The sequence below is a fragment of the Seriola lalandi genome, unplaced genomic scaffold (assembly GCF_002814215.2).
Source record: "Seriola lalandi dorsalis isolate HSWRI2012SDOR001 ecotype SW California unplaced genomic scaffold, Sedor1 jcf7180002054938, whole genome shotgun sequence".
Classification (NCBI taxonomy): domain Eukaryota; kingdom Metazoa; phylum Chordata; class Actinopteri; order Carangiformes; family Carangidae; genus Seriola; species Seriola lalandi.
The window spans coordinates 900,259-918,664 of NW_019525490.1; the positions used below are offsets into that span (position 1 = coordinate 900,259).

At 39.6% G+C, this 18,406-nt stretch overlaps 2 protein-coding genes across 3 annotated transcripts in view; one reads left to right on the forward strand and one right to left on the reverse strand.

Moving 5' to 3' along the window:
- Positions 1 to 3,653: 3,653 nt before the first annotated feature.
- Positions 3,654 to 12,812, reverse strand: naaladl1 (N-acetylated alpha-linked acidic dipeptidase like 1). The gene is made up of 19 exons (XM_023393567.2): positions 12,394 to 12,812; positions 11,804 to 11,976; positions 11,366 to 11,487; positions 9,992 to 10,111; positions 9,235 to 9,427; positions 8,927 to 9,020; positions 8,723 to 8,827; positions 8,008 to 8,093; positions 7,793 to 7,912; positions 7,624 to 7,709; positions 7,194 to 7,257; positions 6,895 to 6,962; positions 6,723 to 6,814; positions 6,164 to 6,257; positions 5,755 to 5,836; positions 5,323 to 5,496; positions 5,111 to 5,198; positions 4,903 to 4,995; positions 3,654 to 4,088 (listed from the first exon to the last, which is right to left on the reverse strand). Exons 1-19 carry the CDS (start codon positions 12,597 to 12,599, stop codon positions 3,911 to 3,913), a joined length of 2,238 nt encoding a protein of 745 aa, XP_023249335.1. The 5' UTR covers positions 12,600 to 12,812; the 3' UTR covers positions 3,654 to 3,910.
- A 1,458-nt stretch (positions 12,813 to 14,270) lies between these two features.
- The window catches only part of erap1b (endoplasmic reticulum aminopeptidase 1b), a 10,391-nt gene continuing 6,255 nt past the window's right edge, over positions 14,271 to 18,406 (forward strand). Inside the window, exons 1-5 of one of the 2 annotated variants that reach the window (XM_023393565.2) lie at positions 14,271 to 14,392; positions 16,232 to 16,752; positions 17,104 to 17,242; positions 17,350 to 17,484; positions 17,652 to 17,772. In XM_023393565.2, coding sequence (XP_023249333.1) covers positions 16,262 to 16,752; positions 17,104 to 17,242; positions 17,350 to 17,484; positions 17,652 to 17,772 — 886 coding nt within the window. In that variant the 5' untranslated portion in view covers positions 14,271 to 14,392; positions 16,232 to 16,261. Of the gene's footprint in view, positions 14,393 to 15,141; positions 15,753 to 16,231; positions 16,753 to 17,103; positions 17,243 to 17,349; positions 17,485 to 17,651; positions 17,773 to 18,406 lie in introns of those variants that run through there. The other variant, XM_023393564.2, reaches the window with a different exon arrangement.

The window sequence follows — 18,406 nt, forward strand, 5'->3', positions numbered from 1 at the left end:
GGTGGGCGGGTTGGAGGGGTATTTAATGTGGGGAAAAAGTCTATGTATATTTAAAAGAATAAACTGCGATTAGTGGGTAGCACCTGTGTGTCTTGTTGTTTTTGATTGACAGACATTGAGGACATCCCAGTTTTTTACCACATCATTGCTGATACTGCTCTTTAGATTTCCAATGGGTTGGTATTAGCACAGATACTGACCCTATTAAGTAGATCAGTTATCATCCAGATGTGACTGTTCAGCACTGAAGACAGTTACTTCATTAATGTCATTAAATGTAACATAACTACACTAATTCTGCCATGGCAGGCTGCCTAATCAATTTTAGAGCCACAGCAATTCCCGATATAAAATATTTGCTTATTTATCATTATATGCCAGGTATCAAATCAGCACTTTGTATTGACAGGATCCTATCCTTTAGGTATTTTGATTAGTATGGAAAGAGAGAAAAAACATAGCTAAAACATGTATTTTGTGCTGTAACTGGAAAAGCCTGTACCAACATATTTTTCAACACACTTTTAATTAGAACAGCCTGCATTTGAGTTTCATGTTACAGTCTGGAAAAAAGTCATTTAAATGAGTATTTGTACGTTTTGCTATTGCTATATAGCCAACATTAGCATTAGCAGCTGTTGACGTACAGTCTACTAAAAACATTGTCAGTTCAGCATCAAACTTTCTTTGTTTATTCGCCAAGAGCTGTCCCCAGCGGGTGAAAGCAGCCCTCTTGTTTTACTTCTATTTCTATAACTTGTTCTTGTTCTTTTCTTCTACTGAAGTTAGCATGCTAACAGGCTTGCTAGCTCACTTTCCAAAACTGGGTCACTGTAGTGTCCAGTCTGCCCTAAAAGAGTGGCGTTGCTTGGAGGGCATGTTATAACCTCTTGTGTTGTAAATGCAGAAATGGATGAAGTTCTTGGCAAGGCTGTGAAGTAAACAGTTGTTAATGGTAACATTGGCTATGTAGCAATAACAAAACTTACAAATAGCTCCTTTCAAATTTGCTTTTAATCGCTTTTATTTCAAAATGCAGTCTGAGGAAACGAATTTCAAACTTCACAAAACGCCTCCAGAGACACACAAAACATTATTCATCTGTTTTCACAGGCTGAATAATACTAACCATTACAAGTAAATTGAACTTCATGTGTGAAATTGGTGGCATGCCCCTTGAAATCTAGTCTTCAAAAGAGTATCTTATTCCAAAAAATACTTAAGTCAAATAAATGCTTATATGTCAACTAGTATCCAGCCCCTACTTAAGACAATATTTTAGTTCACTGTGTAACATCTGAGAATCATCTGCAGCGAAAAGTTCAATAACAAGATCAGTTCACAAAGAAGCTAATGTTCCATCAAGCTTACATAAGTTTATTTACCGCACTCTTAGCATGAACTTTTCTAATTGTGCATGCATGTGTTTTGATAAAAACAAATTGGAAGCATAACGTCAGACTCTGGCTTCTGATAACACACATAATATAACAAACAATAAAGAAAGCAGCCGAGTACCAGTCACAAAAAGATTCCCTCTTGCGGATTGTTTACAAGTCGGCATGAGAGCAATCTTAAGCTTTAATGAGTTTCCTTCCCCGGCTTCTGCTGCTCCACTGAAACTGCTCAGTGGCCACAAGCAGACAGTCTCTGGTTGTTCTGCGAAATTCTGCAAATATTAATGTCAAACTGTGTCAAGTCACTCACTCTGCATTGCTGAAAAGAGTCCATGTTTTGTAAATATTCCCCCGCTAAAAATACTGAGGAACAGCTATATATATATCTCACCAACAAAATAGTCAGTCTTTCCCTGTAATACACTGCTCATAATGTAGAAAGAATTTACTTGAAATAAATAAATAAACTGCAAATACTGCCACAGTTTTATATTAGGTTGCTTGTCAACAGGTATTGCACATGTCCATTATGTCCTTGCCAGTTACTTTTAACTTATAAATGTTGCAGTTTTTGTGACTCGCACGTTTTCTGGAAAATGCTGCTGAATGGCATTTAAGTCCATTTGACCCACATTGTAGCAGTATATGTGATTCAAGAACAATAAGAACAATCAAGAACCAAAGGAGCCTATCTTTCTTATTTTATTTTGAGGTTAAAAATAAATGAATCCACCCACAAATCTCATCCCCCAACCCACACAAACACACAGTTATTCATTTACACACCAGTGCAACCCCTAAGTTGTGTTTCTACAGCGGCTTCGAAGGGCTCAGATGGGTGTGACTAACTCTGTAAATTTTAACCAGAGTGGAGGGGGGCTAGATAAAACCAGCAGTCCCTGGGAGACCAGTGTTTACATGAGAGCCAGAGTAGAAGGATCCCATGAAGTCAGACAAGAGCAGATTTTCATGCGTCTTCTTCTTTCTCTCCTTGACTTTTTTGTGTTCACACTTCTTACTTATACATCACTATTATACAGGCTTAACAGCATTATCTTAAGGTGGATCTATGACGTTACCTTTACAGATTGGTGATATGACTATGTTTGTAGATACAACTGTCACTCCACTTTTGTCACACCAACATTTGCAGTCCCAACGACTTGCCCTCTGTGGCTGTCTCAAAGTGTTTTCTGACCCCTGGTGGTGAGCGCTGGTATTGCAGCCCCACATTCAGATCTGCAGTAGGGCATCAATCTGCAAGTGAATGCAACTCATGCTCAAAAAAGTAGAGGCAGGTTTTTGATGAGGTGCAGCTTCTTTTTATGGCAAATGTTTTCAAAGAAAGACCCTGGCATATTAGATCATTTGCTTTTATGACACACCCTTGCACCAGTGTTTGTAAAAGTTTTCCAGCTGTATACCGTTATTGATCCATTAACTTCTGGATCATAACTCAGTAAACTTACACTGCACCATTTCCTATAATTTCCCTGCAGTGTCTGTCTGCTTTCCTCATTCCCAGACAGTCGAGTGGATCAGGGCTACCACTGTTTCTTGTTCCTGTCAGATGAAATGATCTTGACACGCGTCAACTGTCTCTTCAAAAAAACAGCAAGTCATCCTCCCTCATTGATCTTGAATGAAGATCAGAAATGTTCTGTTTGATTTAAGAATTGAAAAAATACCACCATATGTCAAAAACATATAAATATTAACTATACAAAAGATCTTTGCACTAAAAAAAAAGGAAATGTTTCTGGAAATATTCCATTGCTACTTTAAAATTATATAGAAAAAACATGAACTAGTTTACCGTTAAATACTAACATGCAACCAGCAACATTGCAAAGCTGGTCTAGACACAATTTTACCAATTTACATGTAATGCCAACATTTACTAGGAGATATTCAGCCATCCTCTTCGGTTATACTGAGGAAGATACTCTATTATGTTTGACATAACCAAGATCAAAGAGCTGGTCATTGATTTTCTAAAGAAAACAGACACACCTTTGTCTTTTTTCAGCACATGGCAAGATTAAACAATGTCTTTTACTGTGTGATACTTTACTGAGGTGAATATTTATGTCAATCAGATCAATAGTGTCCAGAGGCTTCTCTTTGTGAAAGGTTTCATGGATCCTGTGCAAAAAGACATTCAGTTTCCCACAGTACAGATCATTAATCTGCAGAAAACAGGTACTTTTAACCTTTGTCAGTGCGCTTAATAACTACAACTGTATTAACAACAACTGTTTTGGCTTTTCTTTATTGCCTGCAAATGAAAAATATTCTTAATATTTCAATATTATAATCCAGTGGCAAAGACAAAGACATTCGTGTTACTGTTTGGTGATGAGCTCTGTTCATTGATTCCTAAATCACTTCACTTAGTATCATCCATAAATACTCGTATTATGGCCCAGCTGATCAGTGCTCATCAGCTGCAGTTCATTGTCTTTTTTTCTTTCTTTTTTAATCCCTGAGCGAGTGCAGTTCCTCCTCTTCATCTATATGACATCAACCAGTGTGTGGGCAGCGCCCTCGATGGCCTGGCTCAGGACTGACAGGTGGTAATGCACTTTGTCCCAGTCGCTTGACTGACCTGATGACTCAGCGTTGGCATAGGCATCAGCCAGACCTGGGAAGGTTGCCTTGCCGGCACTACTTGAGGCCCAGATAACATGCCTGTGTGACGGGAAAAAGAAATAAGAGTGATATATCAATGATAGGTGACTGAATGGTTAACAGAGATGTGCTCAGACACAATGAAGCAGATGGTCACTGTCACTATCCATTAAATGCCTTAAAGAGAGGAGTATAACAGTCACTGACAGAATTTTTTAAAAAGAAACTCAGCCCTGGGAACCCTCAACAATACACCATGTGGTATTAATAAAAAATAGTTTATTGTGGAGAATTGAAATATTTACAGAAACCAAGAGTCAACTATGCTAGCAGCTCTGTCAGGCTGTATTTAGGCACAGTGGTTTGAGCTAACGACAGCATGCTAACATGCTCAGATGATAATATTTTGCAGATATAGTATTTAGCATGTTCACCATCTTGGTTTGGTGTGTTAGCAGGCTAATATTTGCTCATGACCCTAACACAAAGTACAGCTGAGGATGATAGAAATATCATCAGTTTTGCATGTGTTTGGATATAAACCACAGTACAACATTTGACCTGAAGTTAAGAAATCAGCAAAGTTATAACAGTTAATGGGCATGAATGTCTGCATCATTTCATTGCAATCCATCCAATAGTCAAGACATCTAATTCAAAACAACAGTTAGAGGAAAAGTCAAGGCATCAATTTCATGGCAATCCATCCAATTATTCCTAAGTCTGGGTGAAAGCTGTGGACCTCCCACACAACTGTATTTCTCCACCTTTTTGCATAATTTTCCCTGAAGCTGTCAAGCACAGTGCACACAACAAATTACACCCTATTTTGGATGCAGCGTGCAGACACGAGACGGGAAAATCCTCCTCTTACCTGTATGCATATTTATCTGGGAAGGCCAGAGGGTCCAGGAAAGCTCGGTCCAGCAGCATGAGCTGGTCGTTGATCCTTCTGACCTTCAGCGGTCTGAGAGAAGAGAGATAGAGAGAGGTGGTGTGGGGGGGATTGGCATTCATTTCCATGTATACAGAAGAGGAGATAACAGTACGTCTGTATAGCCTATGTATGGTTGTGTTCTTACGTTTCATTTGCCAGGTCTGAGGTGCGAATCTCCTGGTCCAAATGAGCAGCTGCACTGCGAAAGCTGGCCACCGCGCGCTTCAGTGGTTCTGAAACAACATGAAATGACAATTAAACATAAAACCTAGATGAAATACTTTCACCTGATATTAGATTTCTATCACTGTGTGCTGTGTACTGCAGTGTTCCCTTGCATCACTGTCTTCTCATTACCCATGGATATATTCATTTCTTTCAGTTGTTGTTGATATAGGGTCACTGCTGTGTTGAGGTAGTCCTCCAGACTCTCAGCGTAGTCACTACAGTTTAATGGCAGCACCAGGCTATCAGCCAATCGGATCAGGACGTTTCCTGCTGTCCTGGCGATGGCTTGGTGACTGACGAACCCTGAGGGTGGGAAATGATAGAATTAGATGTTATTCAGCACAAGAATTGTTGGGAAAATTTTTACTGTCTCTTCAGTTGTCATCAGAAGCTTTTTGTTAAAATACACCAATTGAGAGATGAAATGAAAGATATAACATAAAAGAAAGTATAATCTACAGCTCCATGACAGACGTAATTCAAGGACTGGGATTTTTACCATCGACTATGGCTGTACAAGAAAATCCAATATGTGATAACATGAGAGACGGAATTGCTCACCGGGATCAATGAACTTTGAGGCGTAGTCAAAGGTGTCGTATGCTGTGTGATACGCAGGGTATATACGAGCATTTGTTTTACTCTGTATGAAGACAAATATCCACATGACAGGAGTTACAAAACCAACTAAATGAGCTCAGGTCAATTCAGACTCAGAATTTTCTCCTCACAGGTGTGTGCTGAAATTAAAAACTTTTCATCTCTTTATTTATGTATTAAACAAATGAAGAGAGCTGGCTGCTCCCGCCTAACATGGGCCACACATTTAGGTGGAAAAATCAAAATTTTATCACAGGTGAAGATCATTTGAAAATACTATTGTTACCATTCAGTGTTTCTACATCCAACATACAACAGTAAAGTCATCAGAACAGAAATCTGTTAAGTCAGAGGCGAGTGAGTTTCATACCCTGTCATACGTGTATGAAATGTCCATTGAAGAGATTCCCAGGTAATGGACAAAGGCAGCGTAATCACTCCCTGCACCTGACAGGTATCCCACCCTATCAGAGGAAGACAGAAAACAAGAACCATCATTTTAATGATTTAAAGCAACAATTTAATGATTTATTATCAGACCTGGGATTTAGTTGGGGATACATTCTGTTTACTTCAGTACAAACACATTCATGATGCAAATCTGCTCACAATACAGTTAATAAACAATGTACTGTATGGAGGGAAGAACCGGGCTTTACAGAGCTGCAATGATGTTAATTCAAACTGTCATGTCCATCTCATCTCATGCTACTGTTGTTGCTGAGCATGTACGCTCTTTTGCACAACCATACTTCCTTTGTTGGTCATCTGATCAGGATATGAACAGTTAACCAACTAACCCTTTTGTTTCAAATGTCCAGTCATGAGCCAGTTCTTCTTTAAAAACTCACTGACTCTATGGGGATTTCTCCCAGGATGCAATGCAAGATGTGGGAAATTTCTAAAAGGTGTTAACTGCAGTTCATTACCTGGGAATGGTTCCATGGACTGGGCTTGTCCTGTTTGAATATCGTACCCAGTTGTCGTACACAGACGTGGAGTCCAGTCCAGGTGCATTCACCTAGAGAACAAACACACTTTAATGTGACAGGGTCCTGGTCAAGTTTAAACACCTGAATTACATTGTTTTGAAGACCTAACCTGTTTTGCTGCTGTGAAGATGACGTTCTGTACCGATGGCATCCCTGAAGCTCTGAGGGTGGCATTGGCTGAGGAGTGGAGGATGAATGGGTGTTTCTGATTAACCTCACTATTAACTATTCAATTTCTAAGGCACAAGACTTATGGTTAGTGAACACAACCTACAGCAGCAGGAATTCTTCTTCATCAAATTAACATTTTGTGTCCATCAAGTACGGCTGCTTTTGTCCAAGAGTAACCAGGGAGTGACACCTCTTCAAGGCATTAGCTAGATATTTAGTGCAGATGGAGCATCTTACCAAAAACAGCTATATCCACATTGATGTAAGCAACGGTGCGTTCGCTCAGCTTGGTGAAGTATTGCTGCAGAAAAGACAAGATCAAAGTCAGATTTAAGCTAAGTATACAAGCAATACTTAAAGCAACATATGTCATTTGCCACTCTACTGACCATTATGGAATAAATGTAAACTTAATGTAACAGTAGCAAAAGTAGAGAGGAGTGATCAACTCAGAAAAATGACCCAGTGATGTATGTTACGCAGGAATATTCATCTAAAGTTTGCTGACATTAGCTAACATTAGCCAACATAAGTTACTTGGTCATGCCGGACCAAGGAAGAAAGTCAAAACTGATATAGCTTTTAAACAAACAATTTAGAAGTACAGTTATGTTCACATTCGCTTGCTTGGTATCATGTCTAATCCTGTGGATTCATTGTAAATCACCTCTGTGTACTCTGCAGACCCAATCAGGCCGAACTCCTCTGCTCCCCAGCTTCCAAAGATAATGGACCTGCGAGGCCTCCATTTGCCTGCCGCAGAGAGGAACAGAAATGAGCTTTTCATCCAGCACCATTTACAGTAAGATACAATCAGAAACCATCACTCTTCTCACCCTGCTTGACCATCTTTCCCAGCACCCTGCTCAATTCCAGCATGACCGACGTCCCGCTGCTCGGGTCGATGGCACCGTGAACCCAGCTGTCCCTGTGGTTCCCATAGATCACATACCTGTCTGTGGAAATAAACACACGGAGCAGCCGCAGATTATTTGCAAGATTAAAACAGATGACATCATATGGCCAATTTGGTTTGAGTCACCAGTCTCACCTGGCTCGACGCTCCCTCTGATAACTCCCATCACATTGGAGGAGTTCTTCACCTCTTCATGGTTAAATATGTCCAGTTTCACATCACTGGAACAAGGAGGAGAGACACTGCAATACTGCTGCTTCATCTCCACCAAGATGTATTTAGGAAAATGTAATTTTACTCTCTACTCTCAAAGATGTCAAAGGCCTAATATGCTATTGAAAAGTGAAGAAAAATAGGTGATTGTTTGAAGTGGATGCAGGTTTGCAGCAAAATACTTTATAACTTATAATAATAATAATAATAATAATAATAATAATACATGTATTTAAATGCACCTTTAAAAACAGAATTTACAAAGTGTTTTGACAATCGAAGCAAAAGGATAAATGGGCGATATAAAAACAGAAAGCCGGACAGTAAAGACAAGCAAAAGCTGTTTTCAGTCAAGAGCAAATATTGAAAGGTCGTCTTGACACGTCTTAGTAACTTGTAAAGTGACAAAGCAGTTCATTGGAGACTCATCTTTTCTCTCCACCAGTTCTGTGTTTATTGTTGTATATGGAAGACTTTTCTACTTCCCTGTTGAAATTTAATATGAAGCCACTCCTCGCTGTTGTAACACCATTTACTCACGAGTCATTTTGATGAACCAGTTGCATTGCTCAATAAAAATAATTACTCCTCCAAGTTCAGATTTCAGTGCATCTGGTGTCTGCTGGTTGTTGACTACCTGTTGTTGAAAGCAGATGTAAGTTTGAACCCTGGACCGCCAAAGTTGTAGGTGCACTTGAATGCTCCCTGCCATGCAGCTGGAGCAGCTTTTCCACCCAGCTCACTGAAATGCCCGAAGGAAAAAAAAAAAAAGTTAGAATTAGTTCATAATCAACTATTTTGGGCTGTATCAATTACACAAGTTCACAAGTTTGTCTCAGACCAGATTAATTCGTAGGCATCCTCGAATCCGATTGGTTGAATTGGAATAGGAGGGATTCCTGTAATGTCCTCGACTGGAATTCTGTAGGTTTCCTCTGCAAAATAGTGAATCATAAGTAAATCTATGTTTCTGTTTCTGAAGAATTTATGGAAAAGTAGAGATGACCTGATTTTATCTTTATGTGTAGCTGTTATAAAAGTCCCCCCTCAGAGACTGGTGGAGCTAAAGTGCAGCAGTAACAGACTAAACACACAATAAAGAAGAAAAACACTGTTTTTTATATTGTACATTTTTACATCACTAGTTACCTTTAGCAGCCAGGTAGGGCGTGAGCATGTCTCCATAGCGACTGTTAAAGGATCCTCGCTCCACACCAGAGGGCGGCATGTACCAGGAGTGAGGATAGGTCTCATTCACATCTGACATGAGACCATCGTTGATGTCCAAAGGGTCTGTGTAGACGAGTACACCAATGACACCGTAGGGTGCTGCATTGATGGCCTGGAAGAGACGCACACGGCATTTGGTAAACATTTATCTTTTCAATTAACTCAGTGTAACAGACATTCCTACTTGGAAACTTCCCAGTACAACCACTGTTTTACAGATGGCCATTAAACAGAGCCACTGCTCGTGTGACACACACACTTACCCAAACCTTTTAATTTTTGAATTTCAGATTTGTGTTTGTGTTCTGGGTTTTGTTGACTAAATAATGAAAATAATAATAATAATGAAAATAATAATAATAATAATAATAATAATATGATGTGAGGTATCTTCAGTTGACATGATCTCAGTTCTCTGCAAAGACTCAAAACAAGTTTGGTTTAGATTTATTGGACAGTAAACTTGTGACATTATAACATGGTTGTCCTCCAAACCTTTAACTGTCTCAATAAAAAGTGTTGTTAAAAGTTATAGGTGTTGACTGTATTGATGAAGACATGCAACGCTCAGGAGCGTGTGACCGCCACTTTAGGCACAGACGCTTTGATTCTCCTGAACAGTTTGTACCTATTTTATCTTTATTTTAAAAAAGCACAAACTTGATAAACAGCTTACTTTAGCTGCTCTCCCTGCTCCTCCGTATCTGGTGATAGCAATGGTTCCTCTCAGGTCGGTTGTCTCATTCAAAAGCTTGTAGTCACTTGGTGTCCCCTGGTTGGCGTAAACCAGTTTCCCCTAAAACCATCAGAAAAGTCAGCACTATGTCAACAGCAGCAATTCAAGAAGGAAGCCAGTAAACTGACAGCAGGACAAGGTGATGTGATCTTTTTATACCACAAACTTAAACAATGGCTAATGGCTTCCTTTTGTGTAGTTTCTTTCCCCAATTATTTCCCCAAAGAAATATATACACTGTATTTTATCTGTCTTAAAAACCTCTGACAAATCCTCCCCAAACCATCCCACTGTCCTCTGAAAATCCTTTCAATAGACTCTTGTGCTTTTCTGTGATTTTACTATAATGCCGACTAACAAAAGACTCTGTATCTTTATGCTATTCTTTATTACAACCTCAACCTCGCCTCTAATATAAAACAGATAGTAATGTTATTTATCAGTCTGCCTTTTCTTAACAGATGGGCCCCTATTGTTTTATTAACTCAGTTTACATCACAGCTTGTAATGTTATCAGTGCCTGATAAGACATACAAAAGGTTTTGGCCTTGAAGAAGTGATATATCTGTTAGGAAAGTTTTGCGGCACCAGTAAACTACCAGAGAGTTAAATGGCTAAAAATGATCCAACCTAGTTGTTTTTTTTACACTTGATTCTATCCAGTGTCATTCTTTATTTGCTTATTGTGTTGACAGTTTCCTGCTCTTCCTGGATGATCTTCGATCACTTGCAAACTCTTGTATTGCCACAGTATATTATTCCTGAGAGCCTATAAAGAAGATGAATAACAGATGCAGTAAATGCCCCATATCTCTGACAGAAGGTATGACAAATTAAGAAAGTTTATGACAGATAAGCACGAGGTGTGTGTGCCAGTAAGACAATCATGTGATTTCTATACATTGAGTGAATTATTTCCCAGAAATTATGTGTGCTTTACTAAAACATGAAGTGCCACAAAGACTTCTATCTACAATCTATCTTTTTATTTGTCTATTTATCTCCCCTTCAACAAACCTAGGGCAAAAAAAACAAATAAATATATATATCAGTAAATTATTAAATAATATATAGGAAATGAGAAATACCTTTCTGATGCACATCAGATGAGATACGTTTTTGTTTATGGAGTGACTACAGTCTAAATTAATCTGATCAAATTAAAGCATAACAACATTTACTAACTAAATGTAATGATTTGTAATGATCAAACCTCTACAGAGCCCTGTAGCGAGGGCTCGGTGATCGTTAATGGAGCTTGAAACAGAGTTTAAGATACAGTACATGTGTGTATGTAGCTTCTTTTCTCCTTACTTTTGGGTTTCCTTTTGGGGAGTATGCAGCATATGGCTGAACCACATCAGGATCATCTTGGTCCGGAGTATAAGTCTTCTCTTTTTCTCTGGCGGTGTACAGCACAGCATCAGATGGGCTCACTGAAATGAGCAACACATGGTGATTGGTGTGCTAGTAAACAAGTGAAACTCACTATGTTTGTATGTTTCACCGCAGTAAATCATACAGCAAAACACACAAAGGAAAGCCGACTGACTCGCCATCTTATAACGTAAAGTTTCAGTCGCTATGAACCTGTTAATCTTGAATCTTGAGCTCCTTTAAATGTGTTTTTTTATTTTATTTAGACCAGTGCTTTAAAAATATGCTTAATGACAGATTCTGACAAAAAAAAAGTAGAGATGGCACGAACATCTCAACTTTCAACCAAACACACTGATTAGCCTGTTGACTCACCTACAGTGACCTTATTGGGGTTCTTGGGGTCAGGGAAGGACAGGTAGACCATGTACTCCTCTCTCCAGGCCTCATCCAGACCAGTTTCGGGGTCCTGCCATCTCTTTAGCATAAACTGCACTGTCTGTTCATCTCCAGCTGTTGTGGCCATATGGGGCACTTTTGTCAACTCCCTGTGGAGGAACGAGAGGATAAAGAAAAGTTTGATTGAATAATGTGTAAATTGGTTCCTTGAGGAAACAACAAAGGGATCATGACACATGATAAAGCATCCACGGCTTTACAGGTATAACCCTACATGTTGTAGCAAAGAATCTCATGATGCTAAATGAATCCCACTGGATCTCATAAGAATACAGATTAGCCTTTTTTAGACTGAGACACTTCACTATTAAAACCAAATAAACCTCCTTTAAGTCTTAATAGGTTGAAATCTTTGTACAATCCACTTTTTTTCTTACTCAAACAAACAATATTTGTCCTTTTTTGTCTTTGTATTTTCACTTTTTTTTGTATCACTTGAACAAATGAAATGAGATAAAGGATGACTGAGTGACCAACATAATCACGTTGATCATTCATCAACTCACCTTAAGTTTTCCTGAATCTGGATGTTGTCCACCTCAGACAGGAAAATCTCAATGAGACTCTCGTCCACGTCCTTCGCCACATCCCTCACCCAGGTTGGTCCCGAGCTGCTGCTTTTGTTGATACCAAAGTGGCCGATTAGGATACCGGAGGTCAGTATGACAGCGCCACACACAATCCCAATCAACACCTGCTTTATCATTCTCATCCCTGGGATAAGCTCCTCTAAGAAAATAGTTCACCTCCTCTTTGGACCTGAATCTTGTGTCTGACAGTGAGATTTGTCCAAATGTCAGAAAGTTTTTGGTAGTGTTGCTTATAGATCCATTAGGTAAGAGAGAGTGATTGCAACTGATTCCCAAATGATCCCTGCAAAATCAGAGCAGCTGCTGAAGTGACCTCCCATAAGAAGGAGGCAATATCATTGTAAGGTTTACTCATTACTGTTTGCAGATGGGATGGACTTTAACCCTTGTGAGGGGGTGTAAATCCATTTATTTTAAATGTCCAAACTCACGCTGTGAGTGTGCGATAAGATAAATAATTGAATTCCAGATGATATTCAGTTGCTTTCAGCTCCACACGTCTATCACTGGAAATGTCCTCCAATCAAAGAAGAAAATATAAAACAAAAAGAGTTTGAATATTGCTGATCATAAACTCTAAAGCTGTTCAACTGCTCTAAAAGATTTCTGTTTAACTCGTCCTCACATCCCCAAAGTTTCCAATAACACTAAATACTGCATATCACAGTGGATCTTTGTGTCATTCATGCCCTGGTAAAACAAGCCGCTGCCACTCCCCCAGACAGACAAACAAGTGACGAGGAAGTGATGTCCTGACTGATGACCTGCCTTGATGAGAGGACTGACAGACTGCATTTTCATTTTCTCCCCAAAAGAGCGTAGTGACATATAAATGTAAATGCAATGGACTGTGGTCGCTGTTTACATATTATATTAGAATATTGTCACTGTAGAGCAGGTTAAGTCTTTGAAAATTTATTGTTTTAGCCTGTTATTTTTCTGCACCAGATGCTTTGAGGATGGAACAATATATTATAATCATGGATTTTTACATTTAAAGGAGAATCCAACCCCTTTTTAAGAATTCCCATTTCTCATTCCTGCGCCCCCTAAAACAGATTGGTGAATTTTTGTAAACATGCAGCACTGTCCTCTAAAGTTAGAAACCAAAGGGAGAACTTTAAAATGGGAAATGTCATCCCAGTTTGTACTGTAACAAAGAATGGAGCTCTGATGCTGTGAGGCCATAAAATGTAATGTGTTGTGTTAATCTATGGAGCTTTTCTTGGGCACAGGAATAACATATGTGCCATTTAAGGCTTTTATTATTGCTTTAAAATGAACAAACTGTATGTTTATGAATGTTGTGTGATTTATTTATTAGTAACTTGAACTTCATGCACATCTGCTGGATGAATTTAGAACATTTTTTCTGGACTTCATGTTTGCTGCTTTACTCTCTGTGTCCATGAGAGTGTGAAATCTCATGTTGTGTAAATTTGTCATTTAATAAAAGAGCAGTCGTGAAATCCGTTCCTGTCCTGCATCTAAGAGAATAGCAGGAAATTAATAAAAGCCATTCTGGATGGCACAACAGGTAATGGGCCGAGTCTGGCACGTGTGGTGTATTTAAGGCCTGGCTGTTGGTTGCTGGTTGTTGGACTAGTCTTGGGCCAACTGACCGCACTTCAGCCGGATCTCTCGGCCCAGACACTGGCCAAGTCTTTTCCAAGATAACATGACTAACAGCAGCCGAAAAAAATTTAAAATGGGGATCAAACAAACGCAGAAACTTTTCACACCTGTGACAATATCGGAAGTCAGGTGAACAGGAAACGGAGCTTGCAGGGAAGGGCCCGATCAAAGCGTAGCTAGCTGCCACGACAGGCTGCCCACATACGGAGACTGGGAGGACAGCGCGCCAAAAACAACCTGCAGTGAAATGAAACCTGGGTCTGTGTAAAGTCCGCGGTCAGTAAGTAAAATACTCTGAGAGTATGACACCCGAGCTGTTTTGCTTGACGAAAAGTAAGTAAGTAAGTGAGTGAGTAAGTCCTACAGTGTCAGACGGTTCCGGAAAGGGTTAATTTCTGAATGCTTCATGTGAACAGTTTAACTTCTACTGGCCTGAATGTAAACTAGGCAAAAACAACCGTTTGTATATCACAAATTGCATATAAGTATGAAAGAAACCATGATTGTGTTTTATATTCTAAGCATAGATTTATAGTAATTACTGTAAACAAATCAAAATGTTTTCTGTGCATCAAATATGTTGTACACAGGCAAATATGAACAATGAACAATAAAATTGCAATGCGTAATTTCTTAACTGAACAAATAACAACACCAACAGCCATACTACCCAAAGACCTTAACCAGGTCCTTCTCTTCTTATCTTACAAACGTTAACGTAGTGCACGTTACTTTTCGCTGAGTATTGGGAAATAAAGCAGCTCATAGAAGTCTGCGGTCAGCTCTTACTTTGAAAAGCGGAAATGGTGTCGTCAGCAAGTGGCCGAGCGAAACAAGTCCATTTTCGTTCAGACTGGCGGAAAGTTTGTCTCAAAACTAAGGGCCTTTAAAAATGCAAATCCACAACTGTAGAATTGAGATCCACAAATGTTGGATATAGACTAAGGCATAGACAGTGTCTGTGTTTGCAATGATACTTGAGTTTAGGAGACATATTATTAATTTTGCAGTAGATTCTGGTTTTGGCCAAAGGATTAATAATTGATCATTTACATTAGTTCAATTCATTTCATGAGCTCAGTGAAATGTATTAATATCCGAGGGACTGGAATCAACATCAGACAGAAAATAAACAGGAACTCATGGGAAACCAAAATAACCGCGACTTAAAACATTGGCACCATCTAGCGGTGAAATATAATCCCTGCAGACTATAACAACACGGAACTTCCTGTTCACAGAGGATGTTTCCTTCTGTTTCCTGCTATTATTAAAAAGAAAATTGCTCCTGCTTCGGTTCCCTTATTAACCACCACTGACTCACACTAATGCAACTCTGCAAAAATGTTTTTAGTCGTGAACTGTAGGTTGGTAAAAAATAAAAACATAAAAGCAGAACTGCTGTACCTGCCTGTTTAATCTGCAGACATGAAAGGACTTCCTGAAACCAAAGAGAATTTTATTTCCAAATTTACAGCCATGTCACCACAGCTTTAACTCTCTCTGGTGTTATAATACTTGCAAACTGAAAATGTAAGTCAGTGGAGGACGTTTCCTGCGCTTCTTCCCAGCATGCAATTCCTCCTGTATCTGTTTCACTTTCACTCTTGCAATTCATTGTGCGCGCAGAAGACGACACGGTAAGTAGAAATATTATGAAATAAATGGCCAATGTTGAGAACTGAAAATTAAGGCCGTCATAGCGTCTCACTTTTTGGCAGCTTAGATTATGAGTTTTTTTTCTATAGGGATTTATTAGAGCCATGAATGAATGGAAATTAGTGTGAGAACGAAAGTATCGTCTTTCCTCACCACCTGTCATGTTTGTGCGTTGTCGTCTTATTCTCTGTGTATTTGCATAGCAGTGGTTTGATTAACTATGCAGCTATTACTAAGTTTTTTAGAAAAATAAGAGAGATATTAAGAAGGTGACACTTACACTTGAGAGATGCTCTCTAGAAATGAAGGTCAGACCTGATTGTTCTCTTAAGAATTATATGTGTGTTTGGGTCCTTCGGAAATAAAATGTGTGATTTAAATGAAGTTTAACTAGAAATGGACAACAAAACGATAGTATCTCTGGATGTAATCACGCAACTGTATGATATTTGCATTACAGGTGAGGGGATTTCCTGCTTTCACTGTCACCATGTTTGTGGCTCCTCTCCTGCTGCTGCTATTCGGTCCCTTCGCTCCCTCATCTGGAGCGCAGCTGCCAAATGAAGGCCAAGCCAAAGACCCCCCCATAGCTACCAACGGCCAGCCATTCCCCTGGGATCGCATGCGACTTCCCAAAACCGTCTCCCCCATCCACTACGACCTGATCATCCACCCCAACCTGACCACCTTCGACTTCACCGGCGTTGCTCGTATTGAGTTGGATGTGCATGAAGACACCAGCGTCATCGTTCTCCATGCCAAGCAGATGCAGATCTCCAATGTGCTGCTCCTGGCACCTGAAGGTGTGAGGCCTCTTCGGGTGTTGGAGTATCCTCGTTTCCATCAGCTCGCCCTGCTGTCAGACTCCGTGCTGACTAAAGGGAGGAAGTATGAAGTTCAGCTGGGGTTTGCTGCCAACTTATCTGACAGCTACCATGGTTTTTACAAAAGCAGCTACCGCACCAGCGCTGGGGAAGTCCGGTAAGTGCATGAAACATATTTTTTAAAGTGCTGTGTGTTTGTAGCATTTTACCATCATCGAATCATTACTGCATTAATTTTGTTACATTTGAACAAATCCAGTAAATCTAACCCACCGGTGTCAAAATCTGCAGCCTTTACAATGGATATTACAGGGTACAGCTGAAGACAGAAGATCGTAATTTTGACAACAGTCTCATTAGTTATGTTACAACAACAGATTTGCCAATGATAAATTGATGTTGAAAATGCTACATATAGCAGCTTTAATTATCCTTTAGTCTTCTAACAGCATGTTATGTTAAACTTTAATGCCAGTTGTATTTCACTATTATTTATTTACATTATTAGGTTCATGGCCTCCACACAGTTTGAGGCGACCTTTGCTCGTGGAGCCTTCCCCTGTTTTGATGAGCCTGCCTTCAAAGCCAACTTCACCATACGGATCACACGAGAGCCACGCCACATAGCCATATCCAACATGCCTAAGGTACACATGACTGCGGCAGCTTCAGCATTACGATTTAATGGCTTTATGTGTAATGGACCCATTGACCTATCCTTTCTTTTGTTTCACCACACACCTTTGTTTCTTAGGTTAAAACAGTGGCGTTGCCAGGCGGCTTGCTAGAGGATCACTTCGACACCACTGTAAAGATGAGCACTTACCTGGTGGCCTACATTGTGTCTGATTTCCTGTCTGTGAGCAAGACGACTCAGCACGGCGTCAAGGTGAGAAGGACGACAGATGCAGGCCATGCCATCGCTTAGATCTCTCCTTCAGAAACTGTTTATATGGAAATATTTATAACTTTATATTTATCCATTGATAAAACTGCCCACCCACTTCCTGTTATATTAATACTGAAGAGTGTGTTCTTTACTGTAATTCCCATCAGATTTCAATCTATGCTGTACCTGAGAAGATTGACCAGACAGCATTTGCACTGGATGCTGCTGTGAAGCTGTTGGACTTCTATGATGACTACTTTGATATTCCTTACCCGCTTCCCAAACAGGGTCGGTAGAAATACGTTGTTATATTATTCTTTTTTGACCTATAAAGCGATTTGTGTTGTATTAAACAAAATTATTGTACTGTACTTTGAGAAAAGTATTGGCAGCATAATGCCTTAGAATACGAACAGACTTTATGTCTGAAGACAACCAGTATACATTTTTATCATGTCCTACTGATTAGTGAGAGATCACTTTGACTAGCACATATATGTAAATTTGGATCTAGGCATTTAACAGTGCTAGTGGTCTGTGCCTGAGCCAGATAAAACATTTCTCTCCTCCAATTTGGAATGAACAGAGAAACTCTGATGGCGAATATAAAATGTAATCAGCACACTGAATGCATTGTGTGTGAATGTAAGTTTCAGAGGAGAATTGAAAACACATGTGTAATAGTATTGACCAGCAGGTGAATATACCATATTTAGCTATCTCTTTCTCAGATTAAATCGAGGGCAACTGGACTTGTATTTGTCTGTGGAAGACGTTTCGCCTCTTATCCAAGCGGCTTCATCAGTTCTTATGTATTGGTCTCTCTAGTCCGCACTAGTCTGACCAAGAAAGTGGAGTAGGACCCAGGTATTTAACCTCTTGTGGGTGGGTCCACCAAGGTACCTGTGAAAGTACTGGTTTC